At 40.0% G+C, this 25334-nt stretch overlaps 2 protein-coding genes and 1 non-coding gene across 10 annotated transcripts in view; 2 read left to right on the forward strand and 1 right to left on the reverse strand.

Moving 5' to 3' along the window:
* The window catches only part of ASCC1 (activating signal cointegrator 1 complex subunit 1), an 88129-nt gene extending 85457 nt beyond the window's left edge, over positions 1-2672 (reverse strand). For 2 of the 4 annotated variants that reach the window (XM_042457461.1, XM_042457458.1), the window contains exon 1: positions 2535-2672. The gene's annotated coding sequence lies outside the window, so the exon portion shown is untranslated. The remainder of the gene's footprint in view (positions 1-2534) is intronic. The other 2 variants (XM_042457462.1, XM_042457459.1) reach the window with 1 other exon arrangement.
* Positions 2375-24796, forward strand: ANAPC16 (anaphase promoting complex subunit 16). 5 transcript variants are annotated; one of them, XM_042457467.1, is made up of 4 exons: positions 2375-2510; positions 12044-12153; positions 22901-22975; positions 24049-24796. In XM_042457467.1, the coding sequence occupies exons 2-4, from the start codon at positions 12060-12062 to the stop codon at positions 24162-24164; spliced, it is 285 nt and encodes a 94-aa protein (XP_042313401.1). In that variant the 5' UTR covers positions 2375-2510; positions 12044-12059; the 3' UTR covers positions 24165-24796. The 5 variants fall into 5 exon arrangements, with proteins under 5 accessions (XP_042313401.1, XP_042313399.1, XP_042313398.1 ...); XM_042457465.1 differs by having other exon boundaries at positions 2382-2510; positions 12044-12201; XM_042457464.1 differs by having other exon boundaries at positions 2456-2592; positions 12044-12201.
* On the forward strand, positions 4056-4163 carry LOC121927442. The gene has a single exon (XR_006103212.1). It is a non-coding gene; the product is annotated as a U6 spliceosomal RNA (small nuclear RNA).
* Positions 24797-25334: the final 538 nt, after the last annotated feature.

A 25334-nucleotide genomic window follows, 5' to 3' on the forward strand; every position in this document is an offset into this window, starting at 1 on the left:
GCAGAGAAAGGAACTAGCAAAACCAGCTCTGAGGGTCCCTTGCCTTAGAAAACCCTATGAAATTAATGAGGCTGCCATAAAGTTGACAGTCGACTTGAAGCCACACACATTCCAGTTCTGACATTGTATTTCAAGTCACAATTTGGGCTCCCTAAAGCGATATGGTAAAACAGGCAAGTTTACAAGCTGAATTTCAGCTCTTTATTCAGCAATTCGAAGTCGCAGGAGCCGAGGTGGGGAGGAGAAGCAGGATAGCCACAGCCATATATATTTTAATATATTAATATGGTATTATTCAGTGGGGTCACAAGCGGGTATGGAGTGTATGGACCACACCAGGTGATACCCTATGTGTGACACCCCTGTTCCTCAGATATCTGCATTTTGGCAGAAATGGGCTGTGACATTCGCCTGCATCCCTTTAAAATGCTGAAGAGATGGTGCGAGTGGTTTGAGGCTCAGTGGGAGGAGAAAGGAGAGGCCCCAGAATTTTTTTTAAATTAAAATTTCAAATTTTAATATTATTTTTAATTAAATTTTAAAATTTTATTTTTTCTTTAAAAACATCCCATTTTACCAAATTTTAAGTTTAATCATGAGAATCTACGTGTCTGTAAACACATTTATTCTGTGCATGTGACATCATAATATAAAGGTGGTGTACATTTAATTTTGCTAGTTGTTTATGTCAAAACCATTTAACGTTACATTTAGTGATATATGGGAATTACGATTTATAAGTAAATTAGTACGAAAAACATTGCTAAGGATTCTGTATGACGTAGGATAGGAGGAAGTCAAGGGGGGGCTGACACCAAACCTAGTGACAACATTGGTATTATTATATTACTGTACATACTCATGTATAAGTCTAGAAATTTAGGTTAAAAAAACTGACCTCAAAAACTTCAGCTGACTTATCCATGGGTCAACGTACTGCATATTAACATGCAAAAGGCAAGAATTTAATCAGCCTTTAATATGTGCATAAATAGTTATGCCTGCTGGAATTTTGTAAGTCATTGGGAATTGTTTTCCTTTATTTCATCCTTTACATCCTTTATATATGCCTAAGTTTTACCCTCGACTTATCCACGGCTCATAACAAAATCCATTATTTTGGCCCCAAAACTTGCCCTTGACTTATATATGAGGTTATATATTATATTGTATTATATATTATATATTATTAATATATATGTATATATATCATATATTATATTATATTATATTATATTACTTTCAACAGGGACATTTACTGCCTGAGAAAGGTTAGTTTTTTAAACTCCGTCTTTATGGCGAGAAACTCAAAAGCAAAGTTTAGGATATAGCTATATCTATAAATGTAATATTTTATATTGTGTATATTTTATGTGGTTTTTATGTAGAAACGTTTTAATTGTTTGAATTTTATAACCATTTTAAAGGTTTTTATCTGTGAGCCGCCTTGGGTCGCTCCGGGGAGAAAGGCAGAATATAAGTGAAACAAATAAAGAAAGAAATGTCTGTTTGTGTGTGCGTTGTGCACCTTGAGATCATTTCTGACTAATGGTGACCCTAAGGTGAAACTGTAATGGGGGTTTTCTTGTCAGGATTTGTTCACAGGAGGTTTGCCTTGGCTGTCCTCTGAGGCTGAGAGAGTGTGACTTATGGCCCATTGTCACTCATTAAAGGTTTCCATGGCTGAGCCAGGGATCAAACCCTGGCCTCCAGAGCCGTGAATTTTAAACATGAACGTTATATTTAGTTATCGTTCTACCACGTCTTGTAATATAAATATGGCGTAGCTCTCTTAATACGTGTAACAACATGTGATAGAATGGTTAAAACTCAGAATTTTACTAATGCTCAGGAGCTGAAGGTTATAGTGCTGAAATATACGAGGAACAAAGGTTCATGTCAAACAATCTGCTTTTCAGAACATAAACAATTTGGAAATGTGATTTGTAGTTTCCTTTGTTCAAAATGCTATAAAAGCTTGGGTTCACTTTGAATTCGGGGTTCCCACTAATTTGGAATATGAATTTCCTAATGGGCTGAACAACGCTGCAGATAATAATAATAATAATAATAATGATGTTTCCTTTTCAGTCATGACTCCTTGGCCTTCCTGCTGATTTCTGGTTAAAATTCTGGGTTTAAAATAATCAATAATCAATCATTTATAACAACGCAGCTTAAATGTGTGTGTTTTATGTAACGTTTGTGTTTTAACTGTGTTATCATTTTATTCCACTTTGTTTTTCTCTCCTCCTCAGATGAGGCCTTTAGGCCCCAGGCCCAGCTGTCACTCCGTTGCCATGGTTCCCAACGGTCCAGGCTCGCGCTCCCCGCCCCGTCTCCACCACGACTCTCATTGTACGTCGTCGCGACGTGCTCGCCCCCGCGCGCCTCGCGGAGAAGCGCACGTCTCCTGGAGCAGTCGTCCTCCCAGCGCTTCCCCCCTCCCCCTCGCAGTGAGCGGAAAGCAGACCTAAAGTAAACATGAGGCGGCGGTGAAAGGCAGCGAGGTGAGCCCCCGACGCGTCGCTTACCCGGGTATCGCGAGACCCGCCCGAGAGTCCGCGGCAGGTGATCCCTGCCCCGCTACGGGTGAGTCGTCGTTACGGCGTAGTAGGGCCTTGGTTGATGATCGCGGGCCTCTACGCCTCTCATTGGTTGCGCGCATGCGCAGTTCGGTGCCTTCGCCCGCCATGACGCATGCGCAGTAGAGCAAGAGTTTAGTTAGATCCAAAACACGCTGCAGAATATAACCCAGATTGAGGCTGCTTTAACTATCTTGGCTCAGTGCTAGGGAATCTTGGGAATTGTAGTTTATTGTGGCGACAGAGGAGGCTGAATGTTTCACAAAACTACAGTTCCCAGAATTCCCTAGCATTGAACCAAGGCCGCTAAAGCAGTCTTAAACTGCATTATTTCTGCAGTGTCTCAAACTGGGTTATGTCTGCAGTGTGTTTTGGACCTTAGTTTGCTCTCCAAACTACGCCCTTTAAAAAAGTTAGGACTTCAGCTCCCAGAAGCCTCGGCTGTGTTGGCCAATAGCTTGGGATTCTGGGAGTTGAAGGCCAAAACCCCTTACAGAGAACAGTTTAGGGAGGTATCCTCTTCACTGCACAGGAGGATGAGGCGCCGCAAAAGGGCATGTCCAAATAAAAGCTAAAGACACTCCTGGAAATGTGGACCCATGCTGCTTAGTTGTGCTCAAGATGGAGGACATTTCGGAATTCCTCCTGGACAGAAGGCTGGAATGGAGGACGCATCCTGGAAAAGGAGGGCCCCACTTCATTAAAAGGCGCACGTTCTTTCTTGGTAGTATCATTCACTGATTCTTTTTGACATCCACTGTAAAATAAGTGAGTTCCATAATAATAATAATAATAATAATAATAATGAAATATAAAATTATGTACTACAAAATATAACAGATTTTTAGCTAATTCAAAGAAAAACCCACCAAACAATGATAACTTTACTGGCCAACCAAAACGCACAATATACTTGTTGCAAGCTTTCAAAGGTCCACTGGCTTCTTCATCAAGCAAGATGTTGCATACCAAACAGGGGGGAAATTGGAGATGTTAGTAAGATGCCTGCATTTTGTTGTTTCGTTTTTAGTTAAGATGGTATGAGGAGGATTTGCCTTTTGCTGCAAGAGAGACCAGGACCACAACCCAGTTGAAGGAAAAGAAGCTACAGAGCGAGCAATGAGATACAGTAGCACCAGCAAATGGAAGGGAATGAAAGAGAGAGTGGCAGGCAGTGTCAGAAGAAGCCGCAAGTAAATGCAGGATCTCTAACAATATTGGTGGTGTCTGGTAACACAGACCCAGAGGGAATCAACCCACTGTGGCCTGAGTTGCCTGGAAGAGGAGCAGCAGGAGGAGCAGAGCCTCCAACTGCACAACCTGGGCAAGCCGTTCTTCCAGTTCTTTGTCAAGTGCGCTACTTCTGAAAGCAGCACATGAACATCTCATGGCTTAGATTGGCTGCTGAGGGGAATATGGTATGGGAGAAGGCAGCTTCTGGGACTGGGTCAAAGATGAAGTTTGGCAGGTGTGCTCGCTTCAGCAGCACATATTCTAACATTGGAACAGTACAGAGAAGATTAGCATGGCCCCTGTGCACGGATGAAGTTTGACAGGTGACTGGGGGAAGATGCTAGTTGTGGTGGCAATGACTGTGTTGCCAACACTATATATATATGTATGTGTGTGTATAGAGCCATTGTACTGTCTATTCTCCTCTGTGGGTCTGAAACATGGGTCACCTATCGCCAACACCTACGACTCCTTGAACGCTTTCATCAGCGCTGTTTACGCACAATTCTAAATATACACTGGACTGACTATGTGACAAATGTTGCTGTCCTTGAGCAAGCAGGGATCACCAGCATTGAAGCCATGCTATTGAGGACACAGCTGCACTGGGCAGGACACGTTTCTAGGATGAAGGACCATCGCCTCCCCAAAATAGTATTCTATGGTGAATTCGCCACGGGTCAGTGTAAGAGGGGCGCCCCAAAGAAGAGATACAAGGACTCCCTGAAACAACATCTCAGGCTCGGCCAAATTGATCACCAACAATGGTCCACCCTGGCCTCGCATCGGGAGGCATGGAGACTCACTATCCATGATGCTGCAGCCTTTTTCGAAAGCTCACGCCGAACGAGTCTCGAAGAGAAACGACAACACAGAAAGAACCACAACCCGGAAACATCACCCAAAGAGACTTTCTGCTGTGCTTTCTGCAACTGGATCTGTTTGTCCCAGATTGGCCTTTTTAGTCACCAACGCGCTTGTACAAAGCACGGGATGAGTCCTTCCTGAATCTTCGTTCGCGAAGCAAAGCCAGAGATATATTTGAGGCACCTTGAAGGAATGAGGGGAAACCTCCCCTTCACATTTTCACCAGGGGCCAAATCCATTCTTGATGGTCCTGTCTGCTGCATTGCCTCAGGATTCGCCTAGACAGGAGGAAGGAAAAACTGCTCTGAGTTTTCTGTCTCATCAGACCATTAAGTCCAGATGTAGAAAGAGAGCAGCTGCATCTTTTATCACAAGATGTTTGATAAGACATGTTTGAGGTGTTGTTGTATTTAATTTTGGTTGAGATACAGAGGACTTACGTTATCCCTCCTCTGAGACTTTGCGTGCTGCATCTTAACAATTGCTTTCATTTTCTTTGTCGCAGGCTTTCAGTTTGACAAGTAGAGCTACAACCTGTCTTCCAATTCTCACTATTTCTTGAAACAGATGTTCTTGTCATTTTGTGTTTTCCGTTTGAAATCAAAACACACGATGAGAATTTAAAAGCAGGAGGCAAACAATAGTTTCGAGTTTTGTTCAATCTACAGCCTGCCTTGCTTAAGTGTGGCTCAGTCCTACATAATGTTGTGCTCCACCTGTGAACCGGCTAAGCTTTCCACGAAAAAGGCTGTGTATTTGATTACAAATTTAAAAGTATATTTCGAGGCTTACCACACTTTTTGATTACCATATCATTTGGACAGAAGCCAGTTTCCCCCCCTGGCCTGAATTTGCATATAAATTGATATTGTGCAAATCATATACACATTTGTGTCTTGGAAATGTGGCCTACTGGGTCTTCTAATGCAACAGCCACATCTTGTTGACTTGAATGCCAACATTAAATTACTACCTTGCAATGCACCTGTAGGCTTAGTAGATGATGATGATAATTCTTTGTATCCCACATTTTCTTGATTTGGGGTTCAAGACTGCTTACAACACTTTTGCAGTTTACCGTCTATAGAGGTCTGACAGGCTGACACTTATAAGAACTGAGGTAGCATAAGGTCCATGCACAAACCCTGCACTGGATAATTCTTATTAATGTTTAGTAAATAAAATATGTAGGTCTGATGAAAAAATTATGAAATTATTTACTGTACTAATGATAATGGTCCTTCCCTTCACTCTACCTTCCAGCAGTTAGTGTTCAGATAGAAAATACAGTATTAATCAATGGATTGCAATAGACAGTTACAGGGATCCAGGATCTAGTAATTAACATTTCCATGCATGAAAGGAGAAGGTAATAGTTTTTTGTGGGTTTTTCAGACTATGAAGCTGTGTTCTAGAACAGTTTATTCCTGTCATTTCACTACCAGCTGTGGCTGGCATCTTCAGAGAATGATGGCATGGAGAAGGGGGGGGGGTATATATACTGTTGGTTGAGAGTAAGTGATTTATCTGTTAATCTGTGTATTGTTCTGTTGTTGAAAGCCAACAATAGGTCTGACTGATGAGTTTTTACAGGTCATGGAGTATCATGCGGCCCACTTCAGTGCTGCTGCGGCTTCCCAATGGGTTTCCCTGTAGTTCCTCCCTTTGCCCAGACTGTGGCAGCGATACACACCTAGAGTTCCATCTGCTGCAAACTCTTGACCTCATGCTTCCATATTAAAATGACTGAACTTGTATACTGTGTTACTGTGACTGTACACTTCATGAACAATGTTCTTGCTTTATAGAAGCAGCAGTATTAGAAATGCAGTGTGAAACAGGTTCACTTGGTACCAAGTCCTGCTAATTTCTAGGAGAGTAACTTTCTAGGAAATGTGCACTGGGGTGTAGTGTAAAAGTTCACAATTGGCACAGTGACTTTGTTGATGTTTAAAGAACCACACAGAATATCTTAGGTTGTTGTTGTTTTTTTCTCCCAGCAGGATGTGTTTACAGGTTTGCTTTTCTGGAATTAGCTTTCATAAAGATCCTAAATGGCCTTTAGCCTAACGTCTGCAGTGGCTCTGATTCCAGTTGGGACTTTTTAAATGTAAGCACAATCTGGTTTACAGAAAGTTGGTGGAAGGAAGTTGTGGGTGTAGCAGTGGGCAGGTATAGCAGCAGATGGCTGATTGAGCCACCCAACCTTGTCCAGAGAGAAAGAGAGTACCAAAATACATCCTTTCCACCAGTCCATATTCTTAAGGAGATTATAGATTTGTTTTTTCCACTGTGTATATCAGAATTAGTGAACAAGTTTTACTGATGGCATGTTGGCATGTAAATACTGAAGCCTTTGCAAAAAGAAGTCTGCAGTACTGTATCTTCAGCTTGTTTATAAGTACCAGGTAAAGCTTGTTTGCTTGACTATTGATAGCTATTCTGACTTGTGGCTAGAACGACGCAAGGTACAAGCTCAAAAAAAGTTTTCGTAGATTGAGTAAATATACTGTTCACACTGTGGTAAGCTGTTGAAAGATGCATTTCCCCTAACAAACATTTGGGCGCCATGCTGTGCCATTGATCAGATAGTCATTGGAGTGTGCCTGTGAAATGAGCAACATGGTTCATAATGATGAATATACCCTTTGCACATAATTGTATAGCTTTAATTGTGCTTGTGTGTATAATGTAGTACATTAACAGCTTAAAATACAGTTTCTCTATGTTGTGGGAACAGTTTAATAGAATAGGATAATAAAGGCTTCTGAACAGCTTGAGTTTTTTGTTAATTTATTTTTTATAGTTTGGCATAATAATAAAGGTCCAAACACTTACATTTTATTTACCATAAGGCGAGAATCATAACAGTTCTAAGATTCCTCCAGCATTTCCTCCAGTATTTTAACACAAAAAAATGTGATGGGGGTAGCAGACTAATAGCTTTGTTGATCAAATCCTTTTTTGTTGCTGTTATTGAAGAAGAGTAAACCACTTTCACCAATTACTTGAACTGAATTTTAAATTTCCTGTATCTGCAAGAGAAATGAAACTGTGGTGTTGACTAGAATTGAGCAGTTCTTTTGAGAGATGGAATTATGTTCTTCTTGCTTGTGCCTCAGTTCACAAAAGAAAATAAACAGGTGGTAAAGGCCTCTGCATTGAATTTAATCAGCTATTTGGTCTTACAAGAGGTTTTCTAGACAGTTCAGAAAAACATATTTTTGGGACGGCAAATAGACATGGAATTCTGTTGCATTCTAGAGCCATTTCATGTTCCTTCTCATTTTCAAAACTGATCTAGAAGATGAACCTCAAATTCTAGAAAGCAGTGTGTAAGGTTCAATAAGAGAAATCAGGAAGAATGAATCACCAGAACAGACTGTATTCTAATTGAATCGCTGCAATCCACAGAGATAGCATCAATTCCAGTGTTAACTAAAATATGCCAACAAATATGTTTCATCTGCTGGCCACCAAAACGGTGGCCAGCAGATGAAACATTCAAAATACATACCTCTCCTCAAAAAAGGAGACACAAAAGGCTTCAGCAGCTATAAGACCATAGCATTAATTTGTTATGCATTCAAAATTATGCTTAAAATTATGCAACATAGGCTCGAAATAGATGGGCAGACAGGTGTTTATACGACGCATCCCCCTGAGAGCCTGGAAGCAACCTCAGGGCCATGCTGTGGCTGTTTACCCTGGCCCAAAACCAGCACCAGAAGGAGCGGATCTTTTCCGCTCCTATTTGGGGGTGTGGGAAGAGGCACCCTTAGGCTGCAGCATGTGTTCACCACGACCCCAGAGCGATTGGGTTTGGAGCAGCTTCTAGCCACTCCTTTCTGCCTGTCTGCTTCACTCCATAGACTCCAATGAAGAGAGAAATCCAAAAATGTTCAGGAATGCAGAGGCACTAGGGACTTCATAGCAAACATATGATGGCTAATGGAGCACACGAAGGAATTCAAAAAGAAAATCAGCATGTATTTTATGGACTATAGCAAAGCCTTAACAGCATAGATCATGAAAATCTATGGAACACTCTTAAACACATGGGAGTGCCACTACCTTTGACAGTCATGATAAGGAATCTGTACTTAGGATAGGAGGCTACTGGTAGAACTGAATACAGTGAAACAGAATGGTTCCCAATTGCCAAAGAAGTCAGGCAAGGCTGCATACTATGATGCTACTTGTTCAACTTGCTTGCAGATAATATCATATGAAGAGCAGGTTTAGACTGAGAAGATGGAGGAGTGAAGATAGGAGGAAGAAACATCAATAATCTAATATATGTGACTGACATCATACTATTAGTGGAAAATATCACATACTTGGAACAATTACTAAGGAAGTTCAAAGAAGAAAGCGCAAAGGCAGGATTAATCCTGAACATGGACAAAACAAAAATAATGACCACAGAGGATCTACATAAATTCAATCTTAGACAATGAGGAAATAGAAATAAAGATTTTCTATTCCTTGAATCAGATATTGGTCAAAACAGAGACTTCATTCAAGAAATCAAAAGAAGATTAGGAATAGGAACAGTACCTATGAAAAATGTAGGCACGATCCTGAAGTGTAAAGATACACAACTGAGCATTAAAGTTAGAATTGTCCAAGCCATTGTATTCTCCATCACCGTGTATGGATGTGAGAGCTGGATAGTAAAGAAAGTGGATAAGAAGAAAATCAACTCATTTGAGATGTGCTGAAGAAAAGTTCTGAGGATACCGTGAATAGCCAAAAAGACAAACAAATGGGTCCTAGAGCAGATCAAGCCAGAGATCTCCCTGGAAGCCAAGATGGCAAAACTGAGGCTGTCATACTTTGGCCACATCATGAGAAGACAGGAGTCATTAGAAAAGACAATGATGCTGAGAAAGGTGGAGGGATGAAGAAAGATGCGAAGATGGCACAGCAGATGGATAGATTCAATCAGGGAAGCCACAGGTCTGAATATACAGGGCCCATTCAGAGCAGTTGAGGATAGGGGGGGTTGGAGATGTATATTCCCCAAGGGGTCACGATGAGTCTAAGATGACTTGAGGGCAACTACTGTAACAACAAAATGCAAGATATTTTTTTTTTTAAAGTGATGTCCACTTGTGTAAAAGACATTTAAGCACCTACCAAGGAAGCTCAAGTTCCTGTCTCAAAAATTATTTTGGAGATTAAAGGTAACGAGAGTTGATGCGGTGTAGTGGTGTGAGTGTTAGACTACTAGGACTTTGAGAGATCAGGGCTCTAATCACCACTCAGCAAGTCCCACTTTCTCAGTCTTAGAGGAAGGCAACAGCAAACTCCTTTGAATGAATCTTGCCAGGAAAACCCCATGATAAGGATCACTATAAGTTGGAAACATATTCGGGGGATAGCCATGTTGGCAATACAGTGAAATACAGTTAACACCCCAAATCCACAAAACAGTGATGCCTTTATTCTGACAAACAAAAAGCACAAAATACATGATGCAAGCATTCAAAGCTCCACTGTTTGCTTCATTGGGCAAAGGTGTTAAAAATCATACAGGAGGATCTGTTTTTAAAAATATGACAGTGTTATTCACAGGCCTGCATTTTGTCAATATGTTGTTGTGTTGTTCTCTGTTGAGATGGTATGAAGGGATATCTATGCAGGAAGGACTTGAAGGCACATAACAATGATAACACTTATTAATGAGATACATTTATAAACTGGAAAATAAGTTCCTGACATAAAACCAGGTTAATTATCAAGGAGTACATAACTGTACAGTAACTGTTGCCTTAATGAATGCCTGAATTGGAGACCATAGAAGAATGATTATCTTATTTTTGAAATATAGTGAAAAAAGTAAAGGACACAAAAATAGATAACATCATTAAAACAGCATGGATATATAAATAGAGTAAAATAGCCTAAGGAGATATTGTTGAATGAGAGACTGGTTATATGTTTTAATTAGATATATAGTCTTTAATGAGAAAGTTAAATTTATAAAGTTGGCCTTTGGGATGCCACTGGTTTCAGGATAAAGGTTTTTGAGCTCTTAGTGCCACCAGATGGATAAAACTGGTATAGCATTTTGTTTGTGGACATGAGCATGTTGCCTACAAATAGAGCAGGGTAAACATTTGCATTGTCTGAAATTAGGAATTGAAAATTGGGGACAGTTCAGTGACTGTATATAACCAGTAAATCTTTCTGTCTTACGTTTGAGAACTAAATCATGTGTAGCTTTACTTGTCCAATAGAAACAGGTGCAGTTGTCATATGTTAATCTGTCATACTTTTTCTAATGGCTTAAAAGCATCCTATACTCCCAAGTTTCTTTAACAGACTGCCTTTTATTAATCTTCATAAGTCTTAGCTTGACAATGTTTTAAACAAATCTGTATTAATTTAAACAATTTCTACAACACAATCCATCCATCATTTAATTCATTCCACCCATCTTATGGACTCTTGAGACTTTTCTCCCCCCTCATCCCAGTCCTTGTTTAAGTATACATATTGTATAATATCTTTGGTGGTATTCCCACATGACCTATAGGTTCAGCAGTCCCACTCCTCAAATCCACAGTGCAGAGTCCAAAACACACTGCAGAAATAATCCAGTTTGAGACCACTTTAACTGCCCTGGCTCAGTGTTAGGGCATCCTGGGGAATTGTAGTTTATTGTGGCACCAGAGCTCTCTGACAAAGGCGGCTAAATGTCTCTCAAAACTACAGTTCCCAGAATTCTGTAGCACTGAGCCAGGGTAGTTAAAGTTGTCTCAAACTGGATTATTTTTGTAGTGTGTTTTGGACTTTTGTTACTCATTCATAGGTTTGCTAAGTCTAGTTGGGAATGGATCACACCATCCTCTGAATACTTGTCTTGATGATAATTGTCTGGGTCCTAATATATGCAGCACTTCAATGAAAAGATTGGCTGTTATAATGGTATTTGGTGTATTCTGAAGGCTGTCATCCTTAAGACATTAGGCCAGAAGAATTGAATTCTACTGGTGTGGTGTCCATTCCGATTGGAGTATTGGATGTGCAAGATAGGATAATGTCTTGTATAGTCAGTTGAGAGTGCGCAACTTATCTCACACCACTGATAGTTCCATGTGATACAGACTGAACAAGTGCAGAAGCAGAAAGCAGCCAAAGTTAAAGATATATGCAGAAAATAAATATAAAATATATGTGTTGTCTAGTCATAAATTGCTCATTTAAGCTTGCAGTCTTGAGTGAGTAGGATCTTTTTAAAAAGCCCTAAGTATGACACTTCAACTCAGATATCTGATTAATTAATTTGACATAACTGAAAGGAGTTTCTGTTTAACTTGGCTTTGTGTGTCTCTTTGTCTTGTGTTCAGGTTCAGACAAAACAAAATGGCTGCCTCTTCCTCATCATCTTCAGCTGGTGGAGTTAGCGGAAGCTCTGTGACGGGTTCTGGATTCAGCGTCTCAGACCTTGCCACACCACGTAAGGCTCTTTTCACTTACCCCAAAGGAGCTGGGGAAATGTTAGAAGGTAATTACTGTATTTTCTGATTCCAGATAACAGCTAAACTGTACATATACTTTATTCTCTCTGCATGTCTTACAGTGGCTTCTGTGTCTTATCACAGCAAGTGGCATCTTTTTTGTGCCATTGAAAAAGTATTCAGAGGAGTTTTGACCACAAGTGGCAAGGGTGCTGGATTGGTCAGAGGCTACCAGAATCCAGTACTTGTCTGCCAAAGTGGAGTGTACACTAGTTTTGTGATCTTTCTACATGCATTCAATTGACTCAGCAATTGGGTTGAATTTATTACAATGAAAAGTTGAAGACTTTCATGGCCGGCATCCATAGTTTTTTGTGCCCAAAAAACCCACAAAAAATTATTACCATGACTTATATTGATTCTAGCTATCACTTTGCTGATGTTTCAGCAGAGAGGAATCTGGTCTGTTGGTTTCAGCATGTTCATGCTGTATGTTTGAAGCCTTGTCTAAGAATCACTCATCTTAATTATAGATATTGATAAATACTTAGAGTTACCAGACTTTAATCAGGATCCTTGGTGTTTTAAAGCCTATGAGCCCTTAAAAAGTAGCCATGTTGTCTTCACATCAAATAGTTCCTCAACCCAGCTTCCTCTTCTGTCTTCTATATCAAATGGACTACTCAGGCTTTACAACTGGCAAGAGGGAAAACTGAGTAAAAAGACAATTGGAGGCAACACGCAAGCTCTTAAATATAACAGTTAGCATGACATCACTGGCAGTACTAAATCTCAAGAAAAGCTTGATCTAGATTTTGTTTCGTTGTCCTCTTTGCTCTCTTTCTCTTTCCTGCACATTTCAGTCTTCTCCCTGCTTAAATGTTGAGCTTATGACTGAAGAAGCAAACACATGTTCTTTTTGTCCTCGGTGTGAACTCACAAGTTTTCTTGGGGTACTTTTGAGAAAATGAACTTGATCTCTGATTTAAATACAAATTTGATTTCATTGCCTTATGCTCCTGGCTAGTATAGTGGATGTGTGGCTGGTATAGTGACACAAAATAGTAGTTGTTAAGGTAGGTGACAGATGGTATGCCATTTGTTAGCGTAGTTTGGTGTTATTCCTAATAATAGTGAGGCTACATAGAAATGTAGATCCCTACATAATTTATGAAAGTGTATGTATGGTAAAACTGCCTTAGTTCTTCTTGTAAGAGAAAAGAGTTAAATTCTGGGCAGTTTTATATTGATCCCAGAAAGTTGCAGAAGTTTAGTTTTAACAAAATTTATCTTTTCCCTAATGGCTTGGGATAGCACTGCGATGGCACAAAAAAGATAGGATCCCCTCTTGAATATGTTTGAGATGTGGAGATGGCTTTGAGTGGCATGATTAATCCCATGTAGAAATAAATCCTTCTGTACTTGTGTATCTTGTTGCCATAACCTGCTGCTTTAGAGTTCTTGCCCCTGCTTCCTTATACCTTTCTGGATGGGTTCACCTGAATGCTCTCACCTGAATGCACAGGCATGGTATTCTTGAGTTGTCTACATTATTGTGAATGACTTACAAGTAACACCAGCAGCAGATGTAAGAGGTACCATCCAGTTCTAACACTTGCCTTTCATGTTTTGTTCTTGATGGAAGGTTCTAAACCTCAGTCTACTGACAACCTCAGTAGACTGGCAATGGCAGTTACTGCTACCCGCAGAACCTGTGGGGACTCACCCCATCCCATATATTTTGGTAACTGCTCTCATATGGGCTGCACATGAGCCCATCCTTGACCTGCATTTAGACCATCTCTGTTCTAGACCCACCTATTTTAGGTCGGGGTGAAGCATTTTGGACCCTCCAAAAGGCTTTGTCTGCAGCTCCCATCATACTCAATGGGTAATGTATTATGGAAGCTGTAATCCAGAACATATGAAAAGCCAAAGGTTTTCCCAACTTCCATTCTATGTGATTTGGCAGAAATAATCAACGTGCTGCATAGGCCAAAAAAATTAAAATTACAAAAACACCATAGGACATAAGCATGAGGACTTATTCAATACAACAAGAAAAAAATGTGGAAATATATGTTATTATACAGTGAGCCCATCTTATTCATGGGAGTTCTCTGTGTAGTTCATACCAATACATTGCATGAATATTTGCTGTGTTGCACTAATTATGTACTGTGTTACAGTCTAATTAATATATGCATGTGTATGCATTAACATTTGTGTGACAAACTGTTGGATTTATTAAGATTAAATGTTTGTCGTCAGGCTTAATGAGCCCCTAGAACCAATTAAAATATTGAACTGCTTTTCAGTTTACTGGATGAGGGGATTTTTAATTTTTAAAAACCCCTAGATAAACTGTTACATTCAGACCTCTTAAAACCCATTTTATTGATTTAAAGCATCTTTTTAGCCCGTACTTCATCTCAGAAGCCTCTCAGAGCAACATTCATAAGATCAATAACAAGCAAGACAGTGGCTGTTCAAAAACATAGGATTTAAAAGATGCAGCACAGTTTTGGGGAGGGGGAGGAAGAGGAAAACAAATTCAGTTACCAGTTCATTAAGTTAAAAAGTTATTATAATAACTAGTTCGAGGGGATATTGTTCAAGGAAAGATTGGTAGGACAGGAATGCCATTGCAATCTTTGAACTTATATGTGGGACATAATTCCACAAACATTACTTAGTATGTCATTTGGAGATGGTTCAGCGGAGCTTTCTCCAGACAGGTTGCTCATAATAGGGATATGGAAGGGTAGCTCTTACAGTCAGAAACATTAATATATCTAAAGGAACTGGCTTTTTATCACCCAAATCACTACTATCCTAATTAAAGGAAGGTGCACCCATTGAATACAGTATTCTGCTAATTAGCACTGCCTCACCTAGAATTGCTGGCAGAACTTTCTCTTTGAAGTGGCCCTTTTTTTTTCCATTTTTCACCTGGCACCTTTTAAGACATGACAAGACTGTGGTCTCTTGCCACCCCAGATTTATGCAGTCATTTCATCTTTCTAGAACAGAAACTGAATGTTAATTCTTCAGAGTGCATGCAGTACTTAAAGATAATTTAAGACTGGCTGGGAACGGTTGACATTGCCAAAGGAACCATATTTTGTGAGTTTTATTTTAAATCTATAACCTTGCACTTTGCCATCCACTCGCAATTGAAGTGTTTTGGTTGTGTTTCTTTTTGCTCACATTCAACCTGTGCATTTGACAGCATTTCCTATTTTCTCTTATGTGTTAGTCAGAATATTCCATTTGCAACACAGGCGAGAGAAAGAAGACTGATGATAGCTACTCAAAGAGTATGAGATTCAGTTCTAAAAATGAATTATCTCACAATTGAGCTACTCTACACTACATTGTTTTGTAGTGGTTTGAGCATTGGACTATGACTCTGGAGATCAGGGTTAAATATCCAGCTCAGCCATAAAACTTACTGGGTGACCTTAGGTAAGTCACACTCTTTCAGCCTAGAGGAAGGCAATGGCAACCCCCTCTGAACAAATTTTGCCAACAAAAACCCATGATAGGGTCCTAGTTTCTCTCTGTTATGTGTTAGTCAGAATATGCTTTAGAGTTGCCATAAGTTAGGAAAGACTTGAAGGCACACAACAACAACAACAACAAAGAATAATATTTTTTTTAATTGTCTAATTGAAGTTTACCACACTCAGGTTTTTTTTCCTCCTGTGCAGCAGCACAATCGTATCCATATTTACTTTGTGTTAAAATGACAACGAGTTCTAAAACCACAGAAAGATGGAGTTTCTAACCTTGCTACTTTTCTCTGGAACCTTGTAATCTTGAAAATGATATGGCAAAGGGCAGAGCAACAGGTGCACCTTTCTCCATCCCTGTATCCCCATGCAGAATGCTGCTGCACTTCATGCATTCCTCTTGTAGCATGTAATATGGGAAGAGACACAGGAATGTTGAAAAGGAAATATTGCAACCCCATACAAGAGCAGCTGTGTCTGCTGTGATTGTGGAATGCTTTGCATATGAGAAAACATGGGGATAAGAGGAAACAGCCATCAGTCTGTCCACCTTCAGTTTGTTCTAGATTGGACTGCCCTATGCCTGAAGGATGAAAGGCACAGTATGGAAGTACTCCTAGATCCAATATTTTCCAATTTTGATTTGCCTTCCACCAGTTTTGGCTGATGTGCCAACTGTGACCCATTCTGAAATGAGAATGACTAGCTTCAGTCATCCATAGTCTGATAACCTCCTGGGTTAAAACTGCCATAACGTATTGCAGACTTGAGTTCCCTTTTAAAGATGGTTTAGCAGTTAGAACACAACTTGCATTCTGAACTAACTAGGGAATGCATACTGTTGATGCACCTAAAATGTTTCATTGGCTCCTAATCTAAGCCCTTTCAGAGTTCCAGTGCTTACCTATAAAGCTCTCTTTGGCTTGGGACCACGGTACTGATGAATTTCTTATCTTCACAAAAGGCTGTCTGTACTCTGGGATCATCTTTACGAATTCTCCTGGATGCCACTGCCATCAAAGATACAACAGACAGCAACCAAATACAGTGGTACCTCGGGATACGAAATACCCAGGTTACGAAATTTTCGGGATACGAAAAAATCCCATAGGGAATTATTGTTTCGGGTTACGAATGTTTTTTCGGGTTACGAAAAAACTTTTGGTGCTTTTTTCGGCTTTTTCGCACGGAATCGCGGCTTTTCCCCATTAGCGCCTATGGCAATTCGGCTTATGAAGGCTTTTCGGGTTACGAAAGCGGCCGCATTACGAATTAATTTCGTAACCCGAGGCACCACTGTAGATGTTCTTGGTGGGAGTGCCCCATTTTAGAATATTCTCCCAAGGGACAGTTTGCCTAATGCTTGCTGTGATATCATGTAGATGACAGGAGAGATCTTTTAAATTCTCCCAGGCCTTTTTAATGTATGTATTACTCTTTGAAGCTGGCTGCTGTGCCATCTGTGCTTTTAGATCTTATTACTGGCAATTGCCTCTGTGCATCTTATTATTATTATAGTTTTTAAAACTCTGGGAAAGTTTCTTTAAAGAGCAGAGCATAAATAACTTTAATATATAGGTAGACATGGGGACTAGGTGTTCATTAGGAGTTGCTGAATGGGTTTTTTAAGAGTTGTTGCCATCTAGGTTTCTTCCAGTTCTTTAGTCTTGCTCTCTCATTCAGACTTCTGCCATGGCCATATTGACTGGAGATAATAGTACACTTGTCCCTCCCTATTAGCTAGGGTTAGGGGCACAAGACCCCCGTGAATATGCAAAAACCACAAATAACAAAAACACCATGTTTTTCCCAGAGAGGACACATCTCTAGGAATCTCTAGGTCCTCCAATACAACTTTGTGGTCAACGTCCGACAGACATGTACCACAGAACTGCACTGGAGGAGCTACAAAGGCCTAGTAGATTATTCTCTCGGGGGCAGGATACAAACCGCTGCCGCCGGTTAGTCCGCGGGGGAGCCGGAGCCTCCACACGGCGCGGCTCCCCTGCGGACCGAAAAAGAAGCTCCAAAATGGAGCTTCTTTTGGAGTCGCGTTTGCGACGTAGCGAGGCGCCAGGGGCGCACTCGCTACGTCACAAAGGACGCGACGCGTACGGACGCTCAGCGTCCGATACGCAAAGATGGCGCCGGCCATGTAGAAGGGCCGGCGCCATCTTGTACGGACGGAGTCCGTATTAGGCCCAGGGGCGTCTAGAAGAGACGCCCCCTTTTTAAAATAGGACGTCCTCCGGACGTCCCAAATGCCGGTTTGTAACCGGCCTAGGAATCTCTAGGTCTTTCAGTGTATCTTTTAAAGTTGACCATAGAGTTGCACTGGAGGACCTAGATATTCCTAGAGAGAACATATTAATAAAATCCATGAATAACCAAAGCTGCAAATATCAAAGCTGCAAATATGGAGGGATGAGTGTACTTGTCGTCTAACATATCTGGGGAGCACCAGGTTAGGAAAGGCTACTTTTATTAGTAGATGTTGACGTCAGCTCACCTGTAAGTGGAGATAATATTGTCACAGAGTTACTGATCAGAGCACAAAACTGTATTGGAATTCTATCTCTTCTTACTGTTTTTCTCCTGTTCTGTGTACCCTGGATCTTGTCCTTCAAGGAAGAATGATCTGTGAGAGTTTGAGCAGATTCACCCATGAGTGGACTGGAATGCTCCTTGTTTAGTGACTGTGATGGCTTTGTATTCCCCATAGTCTTCCTTGGTGTGTAGTGAGACCTTATGGCTAAATTACTCCTGAAACTCTTCCCTGTTTGAAAAAGCCTTACTGCGTGGTAAGGAGAAATATTGTTGAGAAACAGAAGTTCAAAGTATCTCTTAAAAAAGCAGAACATACTGCACAGTTCCTGGGATCCTATCCCTACATTTTTGGCCCCAAACTATCTTTGTTTTTGCTGGGTGATGGGTGTTTAGATTTTGAATCAGGATTAATCTGAAATTCATGTTTCCTTCCAGGTGAATTGGATATGTTTATTTTATCTTTCACTTATTTGTAAAATACAATCTGCCTATTCAGTGCTAATGCTAGACGCAGTGTGGAAAATTCCAGGTTATTTCCTATCTAGAGAAATTTTAAGAAAATTTAATTACAGATTGTTTTGCATGGATAAATGTTACGGATTGCAAGAGAACTAGTAAACATGTATGATGAACTATTTCAGTGAACAAAGAAGTACTTCATTAAGTTCAAAGAAGAAAGGTAGTAGATTGACTCAAGCTGAGTCAAGTAGTCCTCTTGGCTTAATTGTTGGCAGCATTTCTTGGCATAGTAATGTGCACTGCCCTTGTCGATTGGACTTTGCAGAGACCTTAATTTATCTGGTGTTACAAACAGCAAGATAAAATATAGTGAGTGTGATCCATCAGACTTGAAGCATGTCAGGTCCCACTAAAATAATTAAGACTTCTGTCTGCTTGACTTGCATAATATAATGATGACCTAGGTAGTTAATAATATATCACTAAACTTTTAATGCTTGTGCAGCTTTTCTCAGCTGAGACATTAAGGTACAGTCCAGCAGAAACAAGATGCTTATCTTTCAGAGGGTCTTTTCTCCTTTGTGCCTCTTGAATCCTTTAAGTGCTTAATCTGTCTCAGCTGTGACACTGTGATATTGCTAAGTTCCTTCCATCTGTACTCTTAAAGTCAGCTGTATGTATATGAGAGCATCTAGTCCAGGGTGGGAAGCTTTTGAGTCATGGGTTGAATACAGCCTGGGGCTTCCCTCTGCACAACAGTTAGTTTTAGAGAAACGTGACTAAAGAAATTTATAGGTGAACAAGGAAGAATTAGCCTTTCCTAACCCCTCAACCCTCTCCCATAAAATCATTAGGTTAAATCCTCCTTGTGTACTGTGAGGGGGCCAGATAGCTCCCTTGCACATCAGCTAGACTGGGGGAAGTCTTCTGTTGGAGTCTGTACAGTCGCCCCTCCTCATCCACAGATTCAAGCATTCACGGTTTGAAAAAAAAAATTAAAGTATACATTCCAAATAGCAAACCTTGATTTTCCATTTTATATACGGGATACCATTTTGCTCTGCCATTATATTTAATGGGACTTGAGTATCCAAGGTCTTTGTTATCCATGGGGATCTTGGAACCAAACCACAGCAAATAGCAAGGTCCCACTGTATATGCACGAAGTGTGTATGAGAGAATAGGACAGAGCCACCCACTTAAGCTTTGATTCTGCTCATTCTTTGTTCTGCCCCCCCCCCCCCCATTTTGGTGTGCAATTTCTGGAAGGTTAACCACAAGAGAAGTAACCAGTGGGCCTAAGAAGATTTCCCACCCTGATCCAGTGTATTAAAACAAATTCTGGACTTCTCACTCTATTTTGCATGTTTACCAAATGGGAGGAAGCCACAATATATGCCTACAAAAAAGGTATGGGGTGCGGTTTTGCTCTTCTCCCTTGTACAGAGGAGAGAAAACACTCTTGGGCAACACATATCTTCCCCAGCTGCAAGTTAGATTGTGCTAGGTTACAGCTGAATCAGTTATTTTATTCTTACCAGAAGGGCTTGTAGTTCAGCTTACAGACAAATTTGAATTTAAAATGTATAGTAAAACATTCCAGAAGTCACAGAAACCAGAATAGCTAAAATCAGTTTTTTTTTTTAGATAGTTATCTAATTCTGCCTTGAAACCTAAAAGCTTGGTTTCATTGATCTTTGTGGAATCATTATTTACAGTCTCCATACAGAAGGCTACACAATGGGGAGGCTGGGAGCCCAAATCCATTATTGCTCTTTCCATGGCTGTTGTCTCCTGTTTGTTGTGAGGAATTGATCTTCTTTCTGCAAAGGTTCTAGGAATATTGATAGTCTTGTGCAAAAGGATTTGTAGAAAACCAGTGCGACCAGTTTTCTTAAAACTGCCGCTACAAAGTGGGAGTTATGCAACTGTTGTACACCCTGCGAAGTTTTCTCCTAGATATTATACAGTAGCCTGTTTTGCTGGAAGTTAAAAAGTAAAAAGGAGTATATATTTGATAAATGCACTTACTGGAGTACTTGGGTTGCTGACCAGTTTAGAAAGATATGATCAGTACCTTCAGTGTTAGTCTGAGATTTAACAGATTTGGGTCAAAGCCATCAGTCTGCCATAAAACTTACTGAGGTGACCATGGGCAAGTCACCCTCTCTACCAGCATATCTTACAAGTTGTTGTTGTGAGGATAAAATAGGGAGGAAGAGATCCATGTACATTGCCTTGAGCTCATTAGAGGAAAGACAGAATATAAATGTTGACTATATATTTACTTTAACATGAATAAAACTGAAAGACAGCTATTGTCACTGTTTCCATACACTGGCATATTATTCCCTGAGATGCTTGACCAGCTGTTGTCCTGTCTTTTACATTGCTCTGTACGACTAAGCAAGGTGTGTTCCACTTTTATGAATGAGTCACTCATAACTTTCCTAAATAGTCATTCTTAAGAGAACAGATTTTCTTCAAGGCCTTAAGAGTCACTTACCATTCTTCAGACTGTTCTTGAGTACTGACACATACAAGGGATTGGAGATAGCAGCAGAATACTCCTCCTCTACCACCCTGCTCACATGCTCCATTGGGATTAAGAGACATTGCTATCTGCTATCAGAGAGGAGATACAGTGGGATTCCCCATTCCATTCACATTCCCAGTGTGGAATCCCACTTAGGATTCCACTGTTATTTCCTGGGGTGGAATCCCACTGTTATCTCTAGTTACTGTCCCATTCTGGAAAAGTACAGGGGAATGGGAGTAGGAGAGGATCAAGATGATGGAAAAGAAGGGTGGTGGCCTTCCCCTCCCCATGATTTCTCCTGGGTCCCAGGTGGCCATCTGTCCCCTGCAATAGTTACGGTTCCCCAAGTTTGTGATAGAAGGTTACAAAAATCCTAAATCTTAGAGACTAGGTAGTATCTTTTGCCATTAAAATTCTACAGTATATTGCTTGTGAAAACTGATTGGCATTATTTTAACTTCAGATAAGATAGTAGTTAACGCAATACATGGTTGTCTTTCAGAATTTGAGTTGTATTAATGAATTTAGAAAGGAACTAGACAAATTCCTGGAGAACAGATCAACTAACAGCTGTTTAGCCATAATGTAATAATCGACAAGGTATAGATTGTGTGTATATACTACTTTTATAAACCACCAAGCCATAGCAGCTCCCAAGGCCATTTGTAAAATGAAGAATTAGATATTCACTTGATGCGTATGGAATATGATGGACAAATTCAGTTTGGACTTTCTTGTTCAAAATCTCAGGGAAATATGGCTGAAGAAAGCTCTTTTATGTCAAGTTGGTCTACTGCTCTGTTTAGCTCATTGTTGTCTAAACTGCTAGGAGTGACATTCCAGGATTTGACAGGACAGGACAGTACAACTGAATGATGCCGAAGACTAAATCTGGTGCCTTTTGCATGTTAAACATGGGTACTGCCTCTGGGTTTCTAACTGCTTCTGCATGTTTTGATCTTCTGGTTCAGGACCTGGACCTGGCACACTACACTGTCTTTGGGGGAAAGTAATGTTTTTGACCCACAAAAACATGTTAAAGGGAAACTTGAACAATGACATGTCTCAAGATCCTGTCCCTGTCCACGAAGTTTATTCTTTAAATAATGTCAGTTACAAAATTCCTATCTGTTCCTGGACAGCAAATGGTGGGGTTGGAAGGCTTTGCTTTCCAGTCCACCTGATGCAGGAGACGGCAATTTTTGGCCCTCCAGATTATGTTGGACTGCAAACTCCCAGCATAACCATAGGTGAGGAATGGTGGGAGTTGCAGTCTGACAACATCTGAAGGGCTGTATAAGTTTTAATTATTGTTTGTTTCAAGAGAGCTGCTTTGAATCCTATTTTTTCTGTGTGTGTGTGTGTTATAAATAAATACAAAAATAATGATTTCCCAGTCCTGTGCCAGTGCACTTCTCAGAGGCATTCAATCTGGCCATGTTGTGAAAGAATGATGGACCAGGACTGCAGATCCAGCAGGGCTCTTAAGTTCTCATGAAGCCTAGCAAGCAGTTAACTTACTTGGTTACATTTTTATGTGAGTTCAAACCTCAGGTTGAATCTTGATACAAAAACAGAACTGTTGTTTTCTATGGTGCAGTTAAAGGGATATAGGGAGGCCCTAGAGACTTTGGGAATCATAATAATCTTAAAACAGGCTAAGTTGCCTTCCTTTTCTGTTTACAGATGGCTCAGAGCGATTCCTCTGTGAATCAGTTTTCAGCTACCAGGTTGCATCCACATTAAAGCAAGTGAAACATGGTAAGTATGTGAACTGAGTATAAAATGTTAATGGACATATTCACAGCAGCGGTTGCATAATATTCTGATGAATGCCTTGCTGTGAACAACCAAAAAATAGAATAGTAATCTAGTTGATCTCTAGTTAGTCTGTTGGCACAATGTTATCTTGTGTAATAGCATTACAAGAACAATGTTTTATCTATGCAGTCTTACTTACTGAGGAGATAAGTTTTGTAACCATTACTTTATTTTGTACTGTGTGCATGAGAAGAGCTTTATGAACACTGTATTCATACTAGGAAGCCTTGTGAGTCGTAAATCTCCTGTTAATAAATGTTCCTTGTCTGACCCAAGGTCAGATATTTTATATCTGATCTCTGTCTTTTCTCTTTCTCCTTCCTGACTCTTTGATAAATGGAGAACAGTTAGTGTTTTTAAAGTACCATCAAGATGGAAGAGATCTCTATAAGATATCTTGATAGCTTTGTGGAAAATATGTTATCTGGTTAGGTTAGCTCTTTTGTTTGTGAAGCAAGATAATTTATTGTTCCACCCATATTCTATGGTCCAAAGATTGGAGAAGAGTCTTCTAGAAGTGATAACCAGCCAAGCAGATTGTACTTTTATTAGATGACTTTTCAGAAGTTAGGGACCTTTCAAATCATTGTCTTTATAGTACAAAAGGAGTTTGGTTGATATGTGCTTCCTGGGACTCGAGGGTGGATTTTGATTATGTAAATAGAACTTTTATTTCATATATGAAAGCTCTTGGTGCTTCATCCATAGAGGAGTAGAACAGAAGGGGCTTCATCTATGAAGGCCTTAAGGGTTTTCCCTGTGCAATAGATTCTCCCACACATAGAGGCAGGATGGCAACTATGATGAATTCTGTACGGATGACTGCAAAGTGTTAGTATATAGTTTGAATAAAAATATATAAATTAGAAACCAATCTTCAGTTGTGAAACCAGCCTAGTGAGATGTGGAATAGCCAATTAAATAATTGTCTGCTGTAAAATACCGTTCATGGCTGTTAATGCAAAGGCTTAATTGAAAGTTGATTGCAAACCACGGTTAATTTTCTTTTGCAGATCAGCAGGTTGCTCGGATGGAAAAACTTGCTGGTTTAGTTGAAGAACTGGAGGCAGATGAATGGAGGTACAAGCCCATAGAACAGCTGTTGGGTTTCACACCTTCATTGGGCTGAAAGTTTTAACATTTGTTGGTTTGGAAAAAGAAAGCACTTGAAGAACACTGCTTTAAACCATTTGGTTGTTCTACATTGCATTATCCTATGTAATAAAAGAACAATCCATTGCAGATGTCTCTTTTACCAGATCCAGTAAAAGGTGGCCACCGAACAGTTTTTAAAACCTTTCCCCAATTTTCCAGCAGCTTGTTTTAGGAGGGTGTGATTTCTGTAACTAAGGTATGATATGATCAGTTTTCGGAGAAGAACCTATTTGCTTAAAAGGGAAGGGATGGCTATTTAAAATTACAGCCCTTTACACTGACTTGACCGCATGTATGCTGAAAGTTGGCCATGTAATAGGACCCTTGTTACTGTTCAAGTTAAACTCTTGGAGGCAGAATGAAGATGAATGTGATAAAACAATGGGACAGGCAGAAGAATAACTGTTTCCTGTATTTAGATATTCTGGCTTTTGCTGAGTCTGTATTTTCTCAGCTGTTCCTCTGTCAAATATATATGGACCTATCAGCAGCAGAGGGTGACTACTATTAAAGACAGAGTGAATCTCTGGAAAGATACATTGGTTCTCTTTTCCATTTGTTCCAATGCACTTGAACTGTTTGACAAATAAATGATTACAACAACTACTACAGTGTCTGCTCCATTATTTTCTTTCAAGGGGTTGGGAGGAACAAAAATGAAAACTGATGAGTGCCAACTTGAGCTTTCACATTGCAGCTTTCCATATTTAAATGTTTTCAAAATGCTAGTTTTAGCAGCATGATTATAAGAAATGATTACAAGGAAGGTGGCACAGTATAGTTTCTACTTGGATGTTTAATTGGCCATCTTATTTTTTTAAGAAAGCCTGTTGTGTCTGAAACAAGTTGGGAATGTGTAGCCCTCCAGAAGTTGTTGGACTGCAACTCCCATCAGCTTTGCCCAATGTAGCAATAGTGAGAGAGCATGGTATTCCTAGTTTAACAACATTAGCAGGAGGTGTAATATTCTGCACCAGTGGTCTAAAGATGAAGGGAGAATCCTAGTAATGCTATGAAGAACACTTATTTGAATTCATTTAGGTGGCTATTCTCTAATGTAAAGGTATGGGTTTACTGTAATGAAGTGAGAAGAAACATTCAGGTACATTCTAGGCTTTGTCTTAGCCTCTTTTTTATATATATA

This window comes from Sceloporus undulatus, chromosome 3, assembly GCF_019175285.1.
Source record: "Sceloporus undulatus isolate JIND9_A2432 ecotype Alabama chromosome 3, SceUnd_v1.1, whole genome shotgun sequence".
Lineage (NCBI taxonomy): Eukaryota > Metazoa > Chordata > Lepidosauria > Squamata > Phrynosomatidae > Sceloporus > Sceloporus undulatus.

Excerpts from the sequence above, each read along its gene's own strand:
- ANAPC16 (XM_042457463.1), top strand. The coding sequence starts at position 3,207 with ATGGAGGACATTTCGGAATTCCTCCTGGACAGAAGGCTGGAATGGAGG. Across the intron at positions 3,293-12,043 it reads GGGCCCCACTTCATTAAAAG|GTTCAGACAAAACAAAATGG; the intron begins GCGCACGTTCTT and ends TCTTGTGTTCAG. Across the intron at positions 12,154-22,900 it reads CTCAGACCTTGCCACACCAC|ATGGCTCAGAGCGATTCCTC; the intron begins GTAAGGCTCTTT and ends TTCTGTTTACAG.